The sequence below is a fragment of the Ornithorhynchus anatinus genome, chromosome X1 (genome assembly GCF_004115215.2).
Source record: "Ornithorhynchus anatinus isolate Pmale09 chromosome X1, mOrnAna1.pri.v4, whole genome shotgun sequence".
Lineage (NCBI taxonomy): Eukaryota > Metazoa > Chordata > Mammalia > Monotremata > Ornithorhynchidae > Ornithorhynchus > Ornithorhynchus anatinus.
This window is the reverse complement of record NC_041749.1, coordinates 96,459,546-96,481,803: the sequence shown is the minus strand read 5'-3', so window position 1 is coordinate 96,481,803 and position 22,258 is coordinate 96,459,546. Positions and strand designations below refer to the sequence as shown.

The 22,258-nt window shown below is 42.2% G+C and overlaps 1 protein-coding gene across 9 annotated transcripts in view; it reads left to right on the top strand.

Moving 5' to 3' along the window:
• The window catches only part of ITPR1 (inositol 1,4,5-trisphosphate receptor type 1), a 336,719-nt gene that overhangs the window by 119,645 nt on the left and 194,816 nt on the right, over positions 1-22,258 (top strand). For all 9 annotated transcript variants that reach the window (XM_029050132.1, XM_029050131.1, XM_029050126.1 and 6 more), the window contains 7 exons: positions 4,232-4,330; positions 4,958-5,041; positions 5,141-5,287; positions 6,888-6,983; positions 12,707-12,861; positions 19,010-19,109; positions 19,558-19,718. In XM_029050132.1, the coding sequence (XP_028905965.1) occupies positions 4,232-4,330; positions 4,958-5,041; positions 5,141-5,287; positions 6,888-6,983; positions 12,707-12,861; positions 19,010-19,109; positions 19,558-19,718 (842 nt within the window). The remainder of the gene's footprint in view (positions 1-4,231; positions 4,331-4,957; positions 5,042-5,140; positions 5,288-6,887; positions 6,984-12,706; positions 12,862-19,009; positions 19,110-19,557; positions 19,719-22,258) is intronic.

Sequence of the window (22,258 nt, the reverse complement as noted above, 5' to 3'; positions counted from 1 at the left end):
AGGAAGGGGCACAGAAGAAATTTCTAAGGCTGCTGTAAAACACAGGTGCACACAATGCAGCATCACAACTGAATCCTGGGAAACAAGTGAGGCAGACAGACCTGCATATCAGGGGTGCTGCAATTAGGAAAGGAGCTGCTCTTTTCAAGCAGATTCTTCCAGAGGTTTGGAAGACTGAGGCCAAACTGAAAGCAACACTAGTTGTTGCAAACAACAAATCATGTCATTTATTATGGGAACATTTTCATGTATACTTGGTATCCTTGGGACTGTCAGTCTCCCAGTGGCTTTTTCAGCAACACTCTCCCCCATAGGCAAACTTCGTCATTGGCTAAATGAAGAACAGCTGTAATTACATCAGAAGGTGCAAGGTGGCATTCCGAGGGTGGGGAAAGGAACAAAATTGGAGTGGATTATGATTTCTGAAACCAGAAGCTATTTCTTCCTATAGTGACTTTTAAAAATGCTCTGCACATTCAATTATCTCACTGTTTGTATTCATTTTTGTGAAAAACAAAGACAATAATCTATTATGTCATAGATCTCAAAGCTTTAATTGTAGATCTGTAATGAACTGGAAACACTCATTTGCAGATGCCTGGAATGAACTCACAAAATATATTGTTTGGTGAGAGTTCGAGGGGATAGATGAGGAAATAGATCTTGCTCTTGCCCAACAATTTTATTCTGAGTTAAATTGCAAGTTTTAATTATCATATGAGAGGCTAGAGAAAGTGCTTTTTATCCTTTGCCTCATTTCCTCATTGTTCTTTTTGAGGAATACTAATATGCTAGAGCAGGTTTATTGGATTTAGTACCTAATAATAATAATAATAATGTTGGTATTTGTTAAGCGCTTACTATGTGCAGAGCACTGTTCTAAGCGCTGGGGTAAACACAGGGGAATCAGGTTGTCCCACGTGGGGCTCACAGTCTTCATCCCCATTTTACAGATGAGGGAACTGAGGCACAGAGAAGTTAAGTGACTTGCCCACAGTAACTGTTTTCACTCTAGTTTTCTTAAACCACCACATGCCTTAAACTCAACTCTGACCCCTTTAAGATACTGAAGTATTTTTGTTTTTATTTTCAGTGGCTCTTAAGTGTAGTAATCTGATGCCAAATGGTAAAAATGTTGAAAAATCCCTAGAGGCTTTTTTTTTTTTTTTTGGAAAAAGACACTTAAGAATTGTGTAGACATTTAAACTGTAAATGGAAAAAGAAAACTACATTCCAAAATTTTTTGACCCTCAAAATTGAGGTCTTTAGAGTTTGTTGCCCTTCGTATTTAAGTGGGCAGGTTCTTTGTTCTGAAGAAAATTATTTTAAACTTATGTGTGCATCTACTGGGCAGTGAGGGGGAGGAGCCTGTCTCTTAAAATGAAAAGAAAACATTAAACTCCAAATTCAGGCTAATAAATGTTAGTCTTCTGGTTAAGCCGTCATTGCCCCAGAGCTTCTGTGTTCACAGAAAAGCAGGATTTTTTTTTTTTCTGAAAGTCATCGATGCAATCTTACTGTAAAGATAGGCTTTGAACCATTTCCCATAGGGTGATTTTTGAAAAAAATATATAGCTTTGTTCTTTCAAGAGAAGATGATAAAGGCTTTCCTTAGAAAAGATCCTACTTGGAAGCTTCTGAAATTCAAAGTTAGGGGCTATGGATAGAAGTGTCTCAGCTGATCTCAGCACAAGAGATGCAAGTCTTTTTTTAATAATCCAGCCCTACTTCTGAAAGAATTGAATTCAACTTAGAAACTTTACCTTTGCCATGTTTCATGAATGAAATCTCTCTGAACTATTTGGATTTTGAAAATGCAACTTGCGTACTCCCCATTTACATAAAAACTTCAATAATACAAATGTGAGTTGATGTTAGAATTTACAGTTTGTAATAAGGAGGAATTGTTGTGTACTGAGAGTACCAATTGTAATTGCTATTACCATAGTACGTTAATAAACAAAGTCTATATCCATTCAATCATATTTATTGAGTGCTTACTGTTTGCAGAGCACTGTATTAAGCACTTGGGAGAGTAAAATACAACAGTAAACAGTCACATTCCTTGCCCACAATGAGCTTATTTTACCAAATCTTCACCCATTTAGGGATAGAGAAAACTGGGGCATAATGCTAGAGCAGAGGAAAAGAGAAGGTTATGTAAATAAGCATGTTGTGGGGAATGCAGCATGGCCTAGTGGAAAGAGCACAGGCCTGGGAGTCAGAAGGACTTGGATTCTAATCCCAGGTCCTCTACTTGTCTGCCGTGTGACTTTGGGCAAATCACTTTGCCTCTTTGTTGCTCAGTTAGCTCATCTGTGAAGGGGATTAGTACTGCAAACCCCATGTAGGACATGGACTGTGTCCAACCTGATTAGCTTGTATCTGCCCCAGTGCTTAGTACAGTGCCTGGCACATAGAAAGTGCTTAACAAATACAAAGGGGAAAAAAAAGGCTCATAATATGGAACATTCTGAACCTGCTGCAGCTTCCTTAGTGATGCTGGCTCTGAATGTCCGAGGAGTTGGGTGTTCCAGCCATAACTCATATACAGTGGGAACTAGTTCAGGGCAGTGGGAACCTTTACTGAAAGCCCCAGGTGGGACAGGATAGGGACTATGTCTGAACTAATTATCTTGTATCTACCCCAGCACTTACTACAGTGTTTGGCAACTAATTATAATAATAATGTTGATATTTGTTAAGCCCTTACTACATGCAGAGCACTGTTCTAAGCACTGGTGTAGATAGAGGGTAATCAGGTTGTCCCACATGAGGCTCACAGTCTTAATCCCCATTTTACAGATGAGGTAACTGAGGCACAGAGACGTTAAGTGACTTGCCCACAGTCACACAGCTGACAAGTGGCAGAGCCGGGATTTGAACCCATGACCTCTGACTCCCAAGCCTGGGGTCTTTCCACTGAGTCATGCTGCTTCTCTAGTAAGCGCTTGACAAATACCATTTTAAAAAAAGAGAAATACAAGGAGGTGGAAAACTTGTTGCCAGCTGAAATGAAAGCTGACTGAATGAGCGAGGACTGTTGCGAACTGCTCTCTTCATTCCTCCAATCAGTGATATTTACTGAGCTCTTACTGTCTGTAAAATGCTGTATTAAGTGTTTGAGAGACTGTAATCTGATACTGATATTTGGCCTGGAGCTTGCATGGATGTAGCACAGTGATGTGGCCTCAGCCAGTACTGGACAGAAAGGCCAGAGTAAACATTGTATGAAGTGTTCTAAAGTATGTCATAGTCATAGACTGTGAGCTTTGCCCATGGTAAGTGCTCAATAAATGCAATTGAATGAATGAATATACACAAACATTCAGTTCTTTCATAACCCATGTTTTCCCTACACTGTTAGGGAATGTTCTTTTGATAATGGGCATCTATCCGGTCAGCAGAAATAATTGCAAGTATGTGCGCAGCATCAGTTAAGTTGTGTGTACTATAATGGGAGTTGTCCTTAATGTGGGATATGTCAAGAATGTAATTCCCACAGTTTAGGAGAACTGAGTGTCCTTTTTTTATGGCATTTGTTAAGCATTTACTATGTGCCAGGCACTGTACTAAGCACTGGGGAAGATATAAGCTAATCAGATGGTACACAGTACATTTTCCGCATGGAGCTCACAGTCTGAACCCTCATTTTACAGATGAGATAACTGAGGCACAGAGAAGTTAAGTGACTTGACCAAGATAACATAGACAAGTGGTGGAGCCGGGATTAGAACCCAGGTCCTTCTGACTCCCAGGCTTGTGCTCTATCCAGTAGGCCATGTTGCTTCTCTTCCAGTAATGACTATATAAAAATGCTTAGTTGATAAAATTCTTGTCTGCACTTAAGCATGCTGCTTTCTTGCTCACTTCCTCACTTTCTGCACTCAGTGGCCCAGCATAAACACAACTGGCAGGGAAGAGTGTCAGCAAGACTTTGCAAACCACTAGTGCTGTAATCAGTTCCTTCACACAGGTTCTTGGTCTTGAAATCTTCATGATTGGATAGGTTTAGCTGTTGTGAAAGAAAACCCCATCAAAAGCAGTAGTAACCACATCACATTAATTTGTTCTGCATGTTAGGACTAAAAGACTTGATGATTTGCAGGGCATTTAGAACTACTTTTTATAAGCAAGGGTTTTGCTCAAAGTGATAGCTTAGTGAAGGTGTACTGCATATCTGGAAACTGAACTCCAAACTCATTGTGACAGAAAATATGTCATCTTCCAGGTTGTCATTGGGGACAAGGTAGTTCTGAACCCTGTCAATGCTGGACAGCCTCTTCATGCCAGCAGTCACCAGCTAGTGGATAATCCAGGTTGCAATGAGGTAAGATCTGTAATCTTTTTTAAAAGGCATCTCAGTAGTCAGAGCCCACTTCCTCTAAATTGGAAATTAGTCTGAAGGTGTTAAATACAAACCTAGGCAGTTTGGCCCATTTGAAATCCAATGTGTTATAGAAAGGTCGCTGAAATAAATGGAGAGCAACACATAGGTTGGGTGATTGGCAGGGAAGAAAAATTGCTTTAGAAAGAGAAAATACCAGTTACCAGATTGAAGCAATTTGGATCAGATAAAGCTTATCTGTACTGGCTGTTTAGACAAAAATCAACATTATTGCCACATACCACCCTTATAACCAATGTATTATCACCCTATTTCTGCATGTATTTTGGTTTTACATGTTGCAGTCATGCTTTGTATTTGACATCGATTACATTTTCTTTTATCCTCACAACATTCCTGTGATGTAGGTCTTACAAGTCCCATTTTACAGATGAGGAAATTGAGGTCCATAGAGGTAAAGATAACTTGGCTAAGGTCACACGGCAGGCCAGAGTGTTATATCTTATTATAATAGATGGGACAGTCATTGGACGAGGCTAAGCAGTTCTTGGGGGTGGTGTTTGACCCATCTAAGAAATCATTTCTGAGTCTTACAATTTTGTTTTTCAGGTCAACTCTGTCAACTGTAACACAAGCTGGAAAATAGTACTTTTTATGAAGTGGAGTGATAATAAAGATGACATACTGAAAGGGGTAAGTTTGACTGCATTTTATTGGGTTAGCAAGAACTGGCATTATCCTTGTGCTGTGTGCTTCACTTTGCCTTTTTATTGTGTGTTTGTTAATCATTAGGGTGATGTGGTGAGATTATTCCATGCAGAGCAGGAGAAGTTTCTGACTTGTGATGAACACAGAAAGAAGCAGCATGTTTTCTTGAGAACAACTGGCAGGCAATCAGCCACTTCTGCAACTAGTTCCAAAGCTCTGTGGGAGGTCGAGGTAAAGATGGTTAATACAATCCCGGATGTTCAAAAACACACACAAAACCCAACTTACAAAACTGCTGAAAACAGAAGCAAGAAATGTGAATCAACCCCTCTCTCTGAGTCTTTCCTTTTCCCCTCTCCAACCCTCAGAGACGTTTTTCTTTTCCAGTATATTTTACCGATCCTAATAAGGGCTCACAGGTCAAGGTCGATTTAGAAGAGGTGCTAAATCGAGATTGCTCTTGCTCAGGAAAAGAGAAGTAAAAGAGGGGAGAACTTAGGCCTATTCATCCCCAATAGAGCCCACCTCTTTGGGATACATGACTTACACTGAGGATATGTGTAAGTCATAAGCTGGCTTGTTAGAGTTGCATGCTTAAGGCATTCATTCAATCAGTCAAATTTATTGAGTGCTTACTGTGTGCAGAGCCCTGTACTGTGCACTTGGGAGAATACAATATAACAACATAGTAGACAAATTCCTTGCCCACAACCAGCTTAGAGCCTAGAGGAGGGGACGGACATTAATATAAATAAATAAATTTATGGATATATACATAAGTGCTTTGGGGCTGAGGGGGCGGGAGGAAGGTGGCTAAAGGAAACAAATCAAGGCAATGCAAAAGGACATGGGAGAAAAGGAAATGAGGGCCTAATCAGGGAAGGCCTCTTGGAGGAGATATGCCTTCAATAAGGCTTTGAAGGTGGGGAGAGTCATTGTCAGATCTGAAGAGGGAGAGTTGTTCCAGGCCAGAGGCAGGATGTAGGGAGTGGTCAGCAGCTAGACAGACAAGCTCAAGGTACAGGGAGTAGGTTGGCATTCATTAGAGGAGCCAAGTGTGCGGGTTGGGTTGTAGTGGGAGAGCAGTGACGTGAGGTAGGAGGTGGTACTTTTCAATTATTAGAAGTGAGAATATTATTTTGATTGATAAATATCAAATACCTTAAAGTTCGTCAAAGAAGTCCTCTGAAATATTTTTTCCTCCATTCGGCCTTCCAAAGGATGAGTTTTTTCAATCTCCCTTTGCAGCACTTTCAGTCTTTCTGAGAAGAGAAAGCTGTCTAAATTTCAGTTTCCTTTAGGAGGCTAATTCTTTCTCCTGGATACTATGTACAGTTTTTAACCTTCTGTTTTATTTTCCTTAGCTATTACAGTACCCTAGAATCTCAGCTGTTCAAGATACTACTTTTAATTACAGTAAATTTTCCCTGATGTTTAAAACTTCCCAAAGTTCACTATACTTGTAGGTCAGTCACAAATCAGTTTCCTTCACAAATCCATAATGATCTTTATCAACTTCAACAATACTGAGTGTCCACTTTGTGCAACACTCTGTATTAAGCGTAGGAACTCTGCTCTTTATAGTGAATTTTACCAAGTTGGGTGGGAGGAGATTGTGGGTGTCAATCACTGGCCTCAGCTAATCAATTCGTAACCATTCTTTCCTTTTCCTTGGAGTTTGTGAATTTTCTAGATGCTTGTTTAAAGATGGTAATTATTTTAATATTACTGTATTCTACTTAATTAGACTTCCGGAGCAATGTCTCAGATTAGTTGTACTTATAGAAATGCAGCCCCATTAACTCTGACTTTGTATCATTACTTGTTCCAGGTAGTTCAACATGATCCTTGCCGGGGTGGAGCAGGATATTGGAATAGCCTCTTTCGTTTCAAACACCTTGCTACTGGGCATTATTTGGCAGCAGAGGTAAGGTGTATGGAAAGAGTTCCCAAATTTCTCCTTTTCACTTCTCTTCTTTACCTCCCCTATTCTTTGAACTCTCTTGGTTGCTTATCTAACACAATCCCATTTTAGATCATCTGGGAACTAATGATTCAGTTTTTGCTTTATCTTTGCCTGTTCCTTATTCTGCTCACTTCATCTTGCAGCTTGGCTTTCAGTCACTTCACCAGAAGACCTGGGGGAGAAGGATGAAGGGGAAGAACACAGATTAGTTTTAGCTTCTTAACATTCAGCTCTTGTCAAACTCTGATGAAGTAAAAAGTTAAGAACTAATGACTAGAGTGAGGATTTGGGGACGTGGGTATATTTCATTTATCCTTTCTGTATCTTCCTCTGTTAGCATCTATCGAATTAACATAATATCATATTGTCATGTTCTCCTTCCTACTTAAACTGGGAGCCCCGTGTGGGACAGGGACTGTTTCTGGCCTGATGATTTTATGTCTACCCCAGCAGTAAGTACAGGCTTGGCACATCATAAGCACTTAACAAATATTATTATTAGTAGTAGTATTATTATTAACACATCAGAGATGTTGCTTGGTTGGTTAACAGGAGCGCTGCATGCTTAAGAATTTTGGGACCCATCTGCTTGCTGCTGCTCTGAACCAGGAAGGGAGCCTAACTCCAGAAGCTTTGATAAGAGAGGCCTGCGGGGCTGAAGAGAGACCTAGCCATGGGGATTTGGGGAGAGATTGGAGGGTGCTAACAGGCTGGTTCTCTCACCAGCCACCCTGCCTTTCCTTATGCCCAGCTCCCCCTAAGCTTCCTTTCTCTGCTGCTGCCCACTCTGTGGTTACTTCTGCCTCCCCATATCTCCTTTAATCACCTGCCTGGCCACCGCTTCCCTACTGCAGTACCATTCATCTTCTGCTGCCACAGCTCCGGTGATAACCCTTCCTCCTCCCACCATCTTCCTTTCCATTCTTTCCGGCCACTCATTTGTACCAAGCCCCGTCATTTGTTGGGGTCATTCACTGGTTGGCCATCGGAAGTTGGCTGTATTCGGATGGAGGGTGGGATCATCTTGTGCCCTAAATTCTATGACTGTAACAAATGAGGTCATTGAAAAGTAAGTATTGGTTCATGAGAAGAATTGTACCCTTGGAAAAAGGTCAGTAAAAAACTGTGCTCTACCAATTGGAACTTCAGCTGACCTCCATACCAAGGTCATCTTAACTGATTGTAAACTGCTTCCTCACAAGGGATCATTGTTTGATGCCTCTCCTTGAATGGCAGCTCTTGCTGAATATTGGCATAGATCTCTGTTCATTCTGCCTTAGCTTTTAGGTAAAGCAGTCAATTCTGGGAAAGGGACTCTGTCCATCTAATTAACTTATATCTATCCCAATGCTTAGAACAGTGTTTGACACATAACGAATACCATAACAACAACAAAAAAGTCTTTGCCCAGTGGCCTCTGTTCCCTGGGGTTGCAGATGTATGCTGCAGTATTCTGCTAATCGATTAGCAACTCCTTGTTAAAGGGAGAAAACTATTTCCTAACCTGATTAGCAAACAGTTCTTGGAATGTAAGTAAAACCAGGTTCTGTACCCCCTGAGATCTGCAGCGGATTCCAGAGGAACTTTGCTTCAGTCCTTGGTGTGATTCTGCACAGCCCCCTGCTGGGCACCCCTGAGTATTTGGATAATCAGCCTCAATTTAAGGCCATCTCCCAGTCCCGCTTTCGCCAGATAATAAAGCTTTTACTGTATTTTGAAATGATAGATAATGGCTTGGAGTGAGCTCAGAATTTTCCCTATGAATAAGAAAATTGAGTAAGTTTGCCCACTACCATGAAAATAGGTTGGGTTTTCAAGTCAAATTTGAGGAAGAAAGCTCTGTCTTGGAGGACAGGAAAAAGATCTTGGAAAATGAAAATTTTACTTGCAAAGAATTGAAGGTATTTGCTTTTCAATTTCTGTACCAACAGAGCACTCCTGTGACAAATGTTGAGTTTTATTCTTATCTACTGGTGCAACAATGTACCAGTTGTTATTCTACTCACTGCATCAAAAGATTTATCCCTGTATTTATCCTTGTATCATCATAAAATTTCTCCAAGATCTTCAGGGTGGTGAAAGGTTGAGTCAGTACTAACCTAAGGACTGTTGAATTTTAAATCGTAAATCTTCCTAACAATCTAGGACAGCTGACATTTGTGTAACCAGCCAATTCTGAAACACCAAGAAGGAGATATCTACTTTGAAATTTCAAATTCAGCCCTAGGAAATTGGGCAACTAGCTAGCCTGTTGAAAACTGCTGTTAATTTCTATAGTTGATAAGATGAATGTTACTATAAAATAGCTCTTGTAAGAGTATTATGCTGTAAATTTTAGTAAATCTTTCCATAGTGACTTTCTGATCATTTATATTGACTTCCTTGGAGCCAGTATCCTTTTGAAAGTTGATTAATTGTTCCTGTGGTCCAAACACTAGAGCTGTGTTATTTGAAATGAGTAAATGGTAATATGTGGTGCAGCTGTGATGTGCTGACTTTGTTCAGGAAAGTAAACTCATTCTGGGGAAATATTTAAAGGTTTTGAGGCCTTCTGCAAAAGATCATGTAACCAACATAGTACTGGATACTTTTTTCTTTCCTAGTGGTCCTATTTCATTAAGGTAAACAGTGACTCTGAAGATTGGGGCATTTTATTTTTTAGATAATGAGGGGCAGAGTGACTATTAACCTTCATCCAGAGGGCCTGACCATGAACTTTGGAGTCTGATGAAGAAGCTGCAGCAATAGAGTTAGCAGAGGTGGAAGAAAGTGAGTGCAGACTAGTCAAAGCAGGTTTTGATCATGCTGTCTTGAATTAGCATCTCTGGTGCTGAAGATACTGACTGATGAAGGATACTGAAAAAAATCCTTGTTGATTAGACTGTCTGAGTTATTCCTCTGGAGGGAAAAGTTGCACTTGAACTATGACTCATTGCAATCGCTGCTAGTCAGGGGAAAAACTAGCCTGATTTATCATCCAGGTGAGTTTGTTTTCAGCCTATTATTGGTGCTTAACAGGATTCAAAGAGTGCAAGATTGATTGTATTTAGATGTCATAAAACTTGTAGGGTCACTTTGAGTGCAGTGGTGTTGCTTTGAGTTCCCTCTTCTCAGCAATAATTCTTTGTTGCATAATTCTTTGAAGTCAAGTGAAATGCAATTTGACAGTTTGCTTTCACTGCAGTTTGCATTTCCCTCTATGAAGGCACATACAGGCTTCTGTGGTTCAAATGTCCTTAGTGGGTATTTTTCACCAAGAATGGAATCAAGGGAGATGCGTACATTACTTAGAAACAAAGAGAATGTCTTTCCTCCTAATGTTATGCCTCTTTCTTCTTTCTACATAGCAGCTGTTAGCCACCTTCATGAGAGAACAATATAGTCTATAAGTTTGGTAATATAGAGAGATAATAAAATTAGGTGAGGTTTGGGTTTCCTTTTGTTTTCCCAAGAATTCTGGCAATACTTTGAAATTATTCACTCATCGATCATTGCTTTCCCCTGTCAGAGACTCTCGAGTTGAACGCTGAAGGATAGGCCTTATTAATTTTGCTGTAGTGATTACTTACAGTTAAGCACTAGGGGCACTTGTCATCCACCTGTTAAAAGAAGAAAAAGAAAACCCTGAGGGGATTACTAGTTTCAGTCTCAGTGTTTTTCTTTACTATTTCACCACCAGGTGGCAAGAGTAGACTGCATATCAAAGAAGAGCATTCCATTGGCTCAGTCATGTAACCTTAAAAATAAAGATGATTTTATTTGTGCCGCACAAGTATATCCAGACCTATACCCATTGCCTACTGCAGTAGGAATCATTCTCTGGACTTTCTACATTTCTTTTGGAAGTTTTAGTTAAAAACTCTGTGTTTATTGCCCTATTCCTCAGTTATTGTTCTTTGATGTGAGGAACACTGCAAATTGCTTTGATTTTAGGAGTCCAATCACATCCTTGAAATGGTTATTTTAGTTGTCTGTGGGCTTCCAGTTGTTAAAATCCATTGTGCTTAGGCGTAGGTTGATTTTCTTGCCCACGATTAAGATGTTCTGCTTCCTGCCTCGACTGCCATCAAAAACACCACTTCACTTAAAATCTTAGGTCATCTAGTCCAGCCCCTACCTTTAGGACAGATGGACCTTTGCCTTCTAAGCTCTTCCAGGAAGGAGTTTTCACAACGTCTCTTGTTTACCAGTCCGAGTGTTTAATATCTCACTGGCAGAAAGTCCTTCTTCCTTTCTAACCCCAGATCTTTCATGTTAGAGTTGAAGTTGGTTGCATCTGATTCTGTCCTTCCTGGAGATGGTCACTTCTCTTGAGAATTTTTTTCCTTCTAATCAATAACAGACATAGACATTTATCACGTCTAGACCAGAGGAGGCCACCCTATCCCGACATCTCATCTCAGGAGCAGTGAGAGCAACCGGAGTCAGGAGTTGAAGCAGAGTCTCCGGGTGGCGTTGTCTACACCTTTCTGACTGACTTTGTGTGGGGCACTCCTGGAGTCAAGAATAATGGACTGTCCAGGGGGGTGACTAGTCTGAGGGGGCAACCACAAAGTTGATTGTCTTAGGCCCACACCTTGTTGGCCTAATGGAAAAATCAGCTACTGCCTCCAATGCCTGACTTTCTCAATTTATATTATTTCAGTTCACAAACCTGATGATCTCTTTCAGCCACTCAGTGCGTTAGTCCTGGTAAAAACCTTGACTTAAGGTTGTTTCTTCTTTCTTAAAGCAGAATAGGGGTGGAATAACTTGCTTTTAAATCCCAGTGCTAAATTCCCACCTGTGGGCTCCAGTATCATTGAAAAGCATGGGTGTAGAAGATTGGTTGAGGTGGAAGGAGTTTGAGGGGAATGATTGTGAATCCAGTGACTGTGAGAGGTGTAGTCAATATCAGGTTCTGGCACTTCTAGTCTAAATGTGCATAGGTGGAATTCAGACTCCTCAGTTCAGAAGCGTGTCAGGTACTTTCCCCTTTCAGGGATGCCAGAGAAATAAGTCCATTTTGAGTTTCTTCCTGGTACATCGCTTGGGTCTCTGCAAGTTGTAGCTTTACCTTCTTCCCCCAGGTAACTACTGCTTTGCTTCATGTGGTCCCTCACCAAGGCTTTTCTTAGTGCACTCCCTCAGCCCAGCTGGCTAGTGGCACACTAAAAATAATTGCAAACTGCATGGAGTTTGATAAACCCTTAGCTCCAGAAATTGGGTCCCAATTCAGCTATACCGAATGAGGCCCCTGGCATAGCTGAACCAACATAATACCACACCTGCTCCGGCAGGTTCAGTATGGCGAGGTACTTAGCCACTTATAGCAAAGGCCTCCTATTGATTAGATTTTCCTGGTTTCTGGATTATTTTTTCTGGTCTGTGGGGCTACGTTTATACGTTACTTTATCATTCACTGTTGCAGCCGTGAAAGCACTGTGGAAATATTTTTGTGGAAATAATATTGCTGTAATTCAAAGTTGCTTCAGTTGTGGCATCGTCAGGCAGATGCAGACATTTTCTTGGCTTAAGGGGCTAATTGTCGGTTTTATGACTGTTCCGAACCAGAAGCATAGTTTCTGGCGGTTCTTGACATTTGAAATAACTTCTCTTTTTGCCCATACACTTTGGAATGCATTTATTGAATGTAGCACTTGGCAAACGATTTCTTTGACTCTGTGATGGATTTTCCTCCTCAGATGGATTCCGATCAGGATGCGTCCAGAAGCAGGTTGCGAAATGCACAGGAGAAGATGGTGTACTCTCTGGTATCTGTGCCTGAAGGAAACGATATCTCCTCCATCTTTGAGCTGGATCCCACCACTTTGCGTGGGGGTGATAGCCTTGTCCCAAGGTATGACATGAAAACATTCTTCTTGAGGGTGAGTCCTGGATTGTGGCCTTTAGATAGTTAAGTAGCCTAATAAAGCTACTCTGAAACCATCAGTGCGGTTACTTAGGAGCCCAGGAAAGGTGTCAGATTGGTCTTCTCACCTAGAGGAAGATCCGTGGGCCCTGAGCCTACACCTTAGATGCCTCATTTAAATAGGAGTGTGAGGTCTCACAGAGATATTCCGATCCACGGCCACAGACTGCACCTGCTACCCCTGCCAGCCTTCTCGCAGTGCGTGCTGTTGGCTTCAGAGGGGAACGGGCCATAAAGTGAGGATGGCTCAGTGCAACCCATCATCACTAAAGGAAAAACAAATCAAGTGCGTGTCCTGCTGCCAGTAGGATATACTCTTTCCCTCCACCAACAATAAAGTCCTATTTATAAAATAGCCAGCCCCATTCTAGTCTCTTGTTGACAAAGAGACAATAGTGCCATTTGACAACACCCTTGGGGTCTGAGCAGCCCTGTTGAGGGCTTAGGGATGCAATGGCAAAGGGCCAGAAAATATGCCCTCTAATATTTCCTGGGCCCAGTGTGGAAGAGATTCTCTCTCAATGGCACTTACACACGGATGCTATCTCACCGTCAACAGCGTCATCTTCAAATGGAAAGGACAGCTCTCTCTCTCTCTTTATGTATATACGTGTGTGTGTGTGTGTGTGTGTGTGAGTGAGTGAGAGACTATCCAAACCAGGTTATTTCTTCACAGCTTTGGGGAATTTCCTGTGGGCAAACAAATGAAACTCCATTAAGTTGAACTGTCCTAATCTTTCCGGTCTTCAGCATTGTCTTCTTACTTGCCTCTCCCCCGAGAGATATTGTTGGAAAAGTCAAGGAAGAATGGAAAAGGAGTCATCTCAGAAATGTTCAAATGGCATTTCAGACTGCCAGATGGCAGATGAAGATGGAAGAATTAACCAACTGCATGTTGCTACTTTATTGTACACTGATTACTCTTGTTGCCAACTAAAAAAAGCCTCTCGGGGAAGTAGCTAGGGTGTTGGAAATATTGGCCCTAACAGCTCTACTTTTCTTGGTTAAAAAAAAAATCCATCTCTTCTAATTCTTCAGTTTCTCATCTGGATGATTCAGATGGGTAATTCATAGACCTTTCACCTTTTCGATAGTTCTCCATGTGTCGAGTTACTATCTCGTGGATTTAGAACTATCTCCTAAACAGACTCAGCAATCCTAGGTTTAACTTTCACCTCACAACTTGACCCAGTTGCTATTTTCAACCTGTGCAAAACCTCTTATCTGGAAATGAGGTGGTATTGGATGTTGGGATTGAATGTGCATTTGAGGTATTAGAGAAGCAAAAATCCCCACACCTGATTGTCCTAAGTGCTATCCAGGCTTTCCTTGGGCACTAAACCTGGAAAAATGTTTTCAAAAGAGAAAGATTTCCTCCATTCTGAATTGAAAAGGAAAGTTTAGATTTTTTTAAAAATCCAGTTTCTGTTGCCCATCTTTGAGAAATCTGTAGAGAGCCTTTGTTGCACATTGGTATATTGAATCCGTAGTACTGTTATGGTATATGATATACTTCTCCTAAAGGACAGATCCTCATGTGCCTTGGGCAGGTGGTCCCTGGTTGCTTTCCCAATTCTCTGCTTATCTGCTGTCATTGGCATCGTGATGAAGTCAGTAGGGAGAAGTAGAATCTCTGTAGTGAGACTAGTTTTGGGCAACTTTCCCCTGTGCTTTCATTGTTTTCTGAAGTGAGTTGGATGATGCCCCTGAGAGATCTGTGCTTGGGCCCTTTTTGACATTGCTGTCAGATTTGTGTTCCTGGACACGAGTCCCCCTCTCTTGTGACCACTGCCACTGTGACTCTCATGTGAGGGACGGTGGTGACACTGGTATGGGGTGGATGAAAAGGAGGGGGCCTACTGTGATAAGTGCCTGTGCCCCCTGCCACTCACACTCTTCTTCACATGCACTTTTCCCCTCCTCTACTCAGAAGCAAAGGTGAGTGCCATGACATACCCCCAAGGGTATATAGTAAGGATATATTCTCAGCAAGGTTTTGCTCCCAGATGAGAAGAGCTAGGCAGGGTTGGCTTTTTAAAACTGTAAAATGCTTACTTGATCAACATCTAGTGAACTTATTAGATCAATCAAGTTCTGTATTGAATTGATGATGAGCTACCCTTTCTTATGTCTGAGACCTGTGCAGCAGGTGGAGATTTTGAGCTTCTGTGTCCAATGGAGGTTCTTTGTGGGAAATATTTCCTGGATTATCCAACTGGTTGTTAATTCACTGCTTGTACTAGGAGTTATTAGGAAACCTATCACTGGCCGAGTGGTTTCACAAGAATATCTTTCAGCTTGTTTGTCCTGGCTGTCCTCTTAAAGTGTGAGCTCCTTGTGGGCAGGGAACAAACATGTCTACCAAATCTGCTGTAGTGTATTCTCCCAAGCACTTAGTACAGTGCTCTGCACAGAGTAAGTGCTCAAAAAATATGCTCGATTGATTGATTAGCTGAAAGCAGGAAGGTTGTTGTAAAGAACCAGTGGTTCAAAATCATGTTTGCCAGTCCCTGGAAGTTAACATTAATTAACTACCTGGGTAATTATGTCATTGCTCCTTCTCTCTCACGTTGGTTCCCATGAGAAAAAGTGCTGACATTGAGGAAAACTAGCCAAGTGGAGAACTTGTAAACACCCTTAAATTGTAAATAGCGAGAGTCTTTTTTGTAATAGGCACTTAGAAATTAAATTGCTCAATAAGGCTGAAATGACATGGATAATCCCAAATGTCCAGATAAAATAAACAAGGAATAGAAATTGTTGCTCACATAGAATAGATTCATTAAGCAAATGCTTTGTGAACTTCTCCAGACCGCTCTTCTCCAATTGCAGTATGTAGCGATGTGGACTAGGGATTTAACTGAGCCACCCAAATCCCTCGTCCCTTTTGATTTAATTGGAATTTGAGCCAGTTCTCTCTTGGATGACCATTCATTTAAAAAGAGACCTCCAGGCCTTAACTGCTTTGGAGATTATGAAATGAACCTAAATGACCCAGAAGAAATCTTTTCAAGCTTATATTGAATATCTTGTTGTGCAGAACGCCCCCCCCAAAAAAAAACCCCCAAAAACCTAGAATAAACCTTGTTTATGAAGCTAATTCTTATTACCAGAAGGCACAGGGGTCTTTCTGCAGACCCAGTTACATGATCTGACTGCCGGTTGAGGAGTGTAGAAGATCTGTGGAACTGGTGATGTTTTCAAAATACGGCTTGATGTGGTTGAGGGGGAAATTTAATCCATTCGTGAGATTTATCATTCAATCAGCGGTGTTTATTGAATGTCCACCGGGAGAAGAGCAATGTACTGGATGCTGTTTTGAAGTATAGTAATCTGAGTCAAGTGAGTTGCCTAATTATCTTGTGAGCAATTAACCACAGACACATTAGGTTCTATTTTCTTTCACATACCAACTCCGTTGTCCTCTCCCAAGTGCTCAGTGCAGTGCTCTGCACACAGTAAGTGCTCAATGAATACCATTGCTTGATATACACCATCTGTATATATATACATATAGAGAGAGCTGTCCTCGTTTTCAAAGATGATGATGCTACTGACGGTGAAATCCTATCCATGCGTGTGGGTGTGGCTGCAAAGACCACTGTTTGACCGATTGCCGGTTCCACATCATGTGCACATAAAAATAGTCCCTTGCGGCACTGATGTATTTGCTGCATACAGGGCCTGTCTCTGTTTTCGAGACTGTGTATTGGAATCCCCATCTTTGTGAAACCTCCGCTCAAGGATAGCAATCCCTCTCCCGATTGCTGCCTGACAGGCTGGACTGTCAGTTGCAGTGATGTCACGGAAGTCCACTTCACTATTACGTCACTTAAGGTTGTGTTTCACTCTATCTTTTAAAAGTTTGTTCGCTTCCCCTTGCTTGCATGTAACCCCTTTCAGTTCACCAAAAAGCAGGTGCTTGGGTATCCTGCTACTCTCCATTCTCCTCATGTGCCCCACCCAGCGAAGCCATAGTTCTCTGAGCATTGATTGCTTCAGGGCTGGTGCCCTGATTTTGTTCCAGGATCTCACTGGTAATTTTGGGTGCCGTTTGATGTTGGGTAAGGCTCTTCATTGAAACTGATAAAACTGTTCAAGAGGCTGAATGTATCGTCTTTAGTAAGTTCGAGTTTCACAACTATGTAGAAGGTTGGACACCACTACAACTTCATAGACCTTCAACTTGGTATGAAGTTTGATGTCTCATTGCCATTAAAATCTTGCAATCTTCCAACAACCTTACTCGCATTTTTTTTTCCTGTTCTCTAATTTATTTACTTGTGCACTATTGGATAGTGCATTGTGCGTGTAACAGAATTTGATGGCAGCTTGGAGTTGTTTTGCTGATGAAAATCTTTGGTCGTGTGTAGGACGTCTTTGTTGCAGGCTGGTACCTAAACTCAGCTGTTTTCAGGCTTCTTGTCAATCCATTAGCCATGTGTTGATTCTGTAAAGGCATTCCCTTTCATTTGCATGTCATCTTGTGTATGTACCTCCAGAGTAGTCACTAGCATACGGAAATTCCTGGATGGCCATCTCAAAGACCTTTGATGATGTTTTTTACCCTGTTGGGTTTTAAGAGTTCCCTGGTGGATTGGAAACATATTCTAACTCCAGTTTCCAGATCCATCATTGTATCAAGCATGGAGCCATAGAATATTTAAATAGTCCTGGGCCTACCATGGCACCCCGCTTCACTCCAGCAGTGATGGAAAAAGAATCAAAATGTGCTCCTTCATCTCTGACTTGGGTGACCAAACTGCCTAAGGATTTTGATGAATTTCTCAGGACAGCCAATTTTGCTAGATTTGTCAGAACCCTGGTTTTTCAGTGATGCCATATGCTTCATCTTGAGGTTTATGAAAACAGTACAGCGGTCTTAGTGTTGCTCTCCCTGTGGCCTTTTTTTCCGAATCTGCTGGGCCGCAAAGCATACGTCTGCTATGCTTACTGCATTGTGGTCCGAAGCCGGATTATGATTCAGGTAGTGCGTTTTGGAGTGTATTCTTCATTAGCCTGCCTGTAAGTATTTTGGCTAAACTCTTGCCTGTGATGGAAAGCTATGAGATGCCCTGCTAGTATCTCTAGTTAGCTATTTCATTTTTCTTTTTGAAGATGATGATCAGGGTAGCTATTTTTTGAAGTCCTGAGTTATTTTTTTAGGTGTTCCCTAGGGTGGTTGATCGAAGAAAAACTTGTACAAATGTCTGAGGATTACATTCTCTTCTAGATTTTTGCAGGAATGCTATCTGATTCAGGTGCTTTACCAATTGTCATGGCTTTGACCTCAGTCATTGCTTTTGCCTAAACTGATGTTGGCAGTAAGCCATTCCATCTTGGCTGGTTTTCCATGATTCAGATGGCCTCCTCCTCAACAATAAGGCATGATCAGAGGATCATTGATTGTAGTGTTGTTATTTGTGTAGGATTTCCTCTTTGCGCTAGTTTCATTCAGCGGTGGTGTCGTAGTGTTCTTGGGGTTATATAGTTCAGTGACGAATAAAAATTTGGTGGAGCTTTGTTACCACTGGTTGCACATGCTTCTTAGTTTGCTTTGCATGTCTTCTCAGTGGTTTTTGTAGGCTTCCTTTTGGTTGAAATTCATTCAATAGTATTTATTGAGCGCTTACTAAGTGCAGAGCACTGTACTAAGTGCTTGGGATGAACAAGTCAGCAACAGATAAGAGACAGTCCCTGCCGTTTGACGGGCTTACAGTCTATCATGATGCATTCCAAAGTGATGCACTTCTTGTTTTGCTGGGTTGGTGTTTTTAATCTCTTGAGTCACTTTCATTGAACCAGTCTTGGTGCATCTCCTTGTCATACTCAAAGTCTTTATGGCTGTGTGATTGGGTTTCGAAGGAACAGCTACTCTCTCTTCACATTGGTACGTGTACCTGGGATTCCTTGTTCCAGTAGGCCTGCTGTGATGTTTGTTGTCTAAAACAGAAGGACATATACCCTTTCGCGACTCATTCCTCTTGGCAGTTGGAATGTTCCGAAAGCCTAAGATTACAGACAAGTCACGTGCCATGAAAGCATTCCCACTCTTAACCTTTTTCATTTTCTTTAGGAATTCCTATGTCCGGCTTAGACACCTGTGTACTAATACTTGGGTCCATAGTACCAATATTCCCATTGACAAGGAAGAAGAGAAACCTGTGATGCTTAAAGTAAGTCCTGGAACTTGGCTCGCTGGACTTTTTATGTTCTCTAATGAATGTGTTTCATTGTTTAAAGTAGGAAAGTACAATTCATCACGTTTTTGCTGCAATATGGAATGTGATTGCAGCAGCAAGAGAGACTTGAAATGAAACAGGGGCTCCTGATGTAATGAGATCATTCAGTTTAATCCCATCTTCCCTGTTCTGAAGATTTGGGAACAATTCTTTGGGGTTTGATGGCCTGCTGAAAAATGGATTGACCAGTGGAGATATTTGATTATATAAATTTGCAGTTGGAGCCAAGTTTTTAGTGAATTTTGACTTGAAAAATATCACCCAGGATTGTGATTTACTTTTCTTTTTTGGATTTTGTTTTGCTGTACCTTAAAGTTTACCGATTGGCTGCAACTTTATTCTCATGTCTACACATGCTAATTTTGAATATCTTAACTTTCAGATTGGCACCTCTCCCGTGAAAGAGGACAAGGAAGCTTTTGCTATAGTACCAGTTTCTCCCGCGGAAGTCCGGGACTTGGATTTTGCCAATGATGCGAGCAAAGTTTTGGGCTCCATTGCCGGAAAACTGGAAAAAGGGACGATTACCCAGAATGAAAGAAGGTAAGGATTGGAAAGCCAAGTGCTACAACATGTTTCTCTTGCTTAGATATTGCTTCATTTCTTTTCACCCAGACGTGCTGATTGGGAGGGCGCCTGCTCAACTGGAACATGTGAGCTTCCAGCTTCCTTGTGAGCAGTCCCTAAATCCTGCCATAAAACAGAGCCACAGAAATTCTCTTCTCCCTATACCTGTGTAATTTTCCAGTTCTTCCACTGCCCCAAATTCCAAATAGGGCAGGCAAGTAAAGGAACCAGATCGTAGATAAGGTTGTTCTAGCAGCCACTGTGGCTGCTTTCAACCAGGTGGCTCCCTCCCCTCCCCCGAACCCCCCTGAGAAATAATTTTCCGCAGCTAGTGCCTGAAGCTGTGTTTTCCCAACATCTCTGCAATGCTTCATATGATGCTCCACAGTATAACAGCACTACACTAGGAATGCTATGACAAGATGGGAGATGAAAAGAGGTTAGGAGGCAAGTTGTTTTTGAGAAAATGACCTTGCTAAAGCAGATCTGCAAAATGAAAGGAAGAATTGCCAAGATGCAATGCCTCTCAGTTAAAAGTGCCATTCTCTCAAGGATTAGAAGTATGAGCCTTGTCAACTCATCATTAGGCACCCTCTCCAGGTTGCCTGAGGAATTAGAGCTGCTATAAAATGCTTCAGGGATGGTCTTCTAGAAGACCTTGGACCCAGGGGTTCCAGGCTCTGCCTCTCACACTGAAAGGAGTCTCCAAAGGGTGTGACCGTCCCTCTCCTGATTTCCTCTCTCCCCAAGGGGAGACAAAGCAGCAATCTGAAGGTGCTGCGGAGAACCTCAAAAAAAGCACTCCTAATGAGGTAAGTCCATCCTTCAACCCAAGGTAGAGGTTGGACATAATCATCCCCTTCTCTCCCCACCATAAGAGATGGCGTATTCACACCCCTTTGATCAGCCTTCAAGGGTACTACAAGCCTCTAAACTCTATCTCTTGGTCTCCCACTCAGCTAGCGGGGTTGGGGAAGGGGAGCCATCGGTTTACCAAAAGTTCCCCATCAAGCTCCGACCCCTGTCTCCTTGGGTCAGGGTCTCTCCTGACTCCCTCTCCATTTTGTGGCCCTTGGCCCTTTGGAAGGACTCTTCACTGCTGGAGTCTGTCCTCTGAAGTGGTATAAGCTGCGTGCTGGCAGACTGATTCCCTCCAACTGAGGGAGTCTTGAGCTCGAGTCACCTTCCTTTAGCTATCACCCTACTTCACATCATCCTCCCCCTAACCCGCACAGCTGACCACTTGACAGATTTTGGTTTCTGTTTGTCGAGGTGAGAGTCTCTTGCTTTGTCTTGCTACCCAATAACTGGTCCAGCTGGGGAAAAGGTCTTATGGCTTTCAGTTACGGCCAGTGCTTTCCTTTTTTTTTCCGTGGCAGCAGGCACAGCAGTCATTTTCCTTCTCCTGCTATTTCTTTGCATCTAGGCAGGACTGCAAGTGGACACTCTGAGAAAGTGGGTCGTGGGAAAGGCTTCCCTTCACCTTGGGATCTGGGGGACAGGGTCTTTTGTGGAGAGGATTCTCTGGGGAATAGCCTCCTTGCTGGCTCTCCCTCTTCCTGTCTACTAGCTGCCTACCTGCCCAAGTGAGGGGCCAAAGGCCAGCTTTTCCGTGAACTGGCAGCTGGCCTCCTCCTGCTCATAGGTGCCATGGCTTCAGCCCACAAGCCTGATGCTTGCCAATACCTGCCATGCGGCTCAAAGCTTTCCAAGGAACAGGTAAAGCAGGGCAAGCGTCACATAAACCATGCCACTCTGCTGGACTCTAAAGTACCCTACCACCAGTGGGAACCCCAGTTGAAATAAGCTGCTCTACAACAACCACAGCACCAACTGAATCCACTCCAGGTCCCCCCCCACCTGGCCCTACCCATAATCTCTACTTGCAGTACTTCAGCGAACTTCCCCGCACTGGCACTGATCCCTGGTCCATCAGTTGGTGGAACCACTTTGAGGACTTAATTTCCACAATGGCACTGCAACAGCCTCCAGTTCCTCTACTGCTTTCAGCTTTCTGTGTTCCTTCAAGTGGGATATGTGGAGCCCCAAGTCATGGAAGATCACCACATCCTCTGGAACATCATGCCACAAGAGATACAGAAAGGACACTCCATCTTCCAGGGATTAATCCAGAATTTCTTCCCCCAACAAGCAACAAATTGGAGAGGAACACACATGAGCAGGCTATCTTTGTGGAGATCCTGGAGAAGGATGGAGGGAATTGGATCTCAAGAAGGGCGACTGTTACATTACTCCTCCTTGCATCGTCTTGCCACCATCAGCAGCTGTCTTTATTGAGCACCTAATAAGTACCAAGCACCGTGCTGGGTGTTGGAGAAGATACAAAAGAAGTAGAAGACATGGTTTTTACCCTTGAAGAGTTTATAATCTAATGGGGGAGGCAAATGGCTACAAATACAAAACATACAAACAGGTCAAAGAGTGCAAGTACAGATAGAAATGCTTTTTAGCAAATATAGGCAATTAAGTAAATGACCACGGAAGGAGACAGAGTG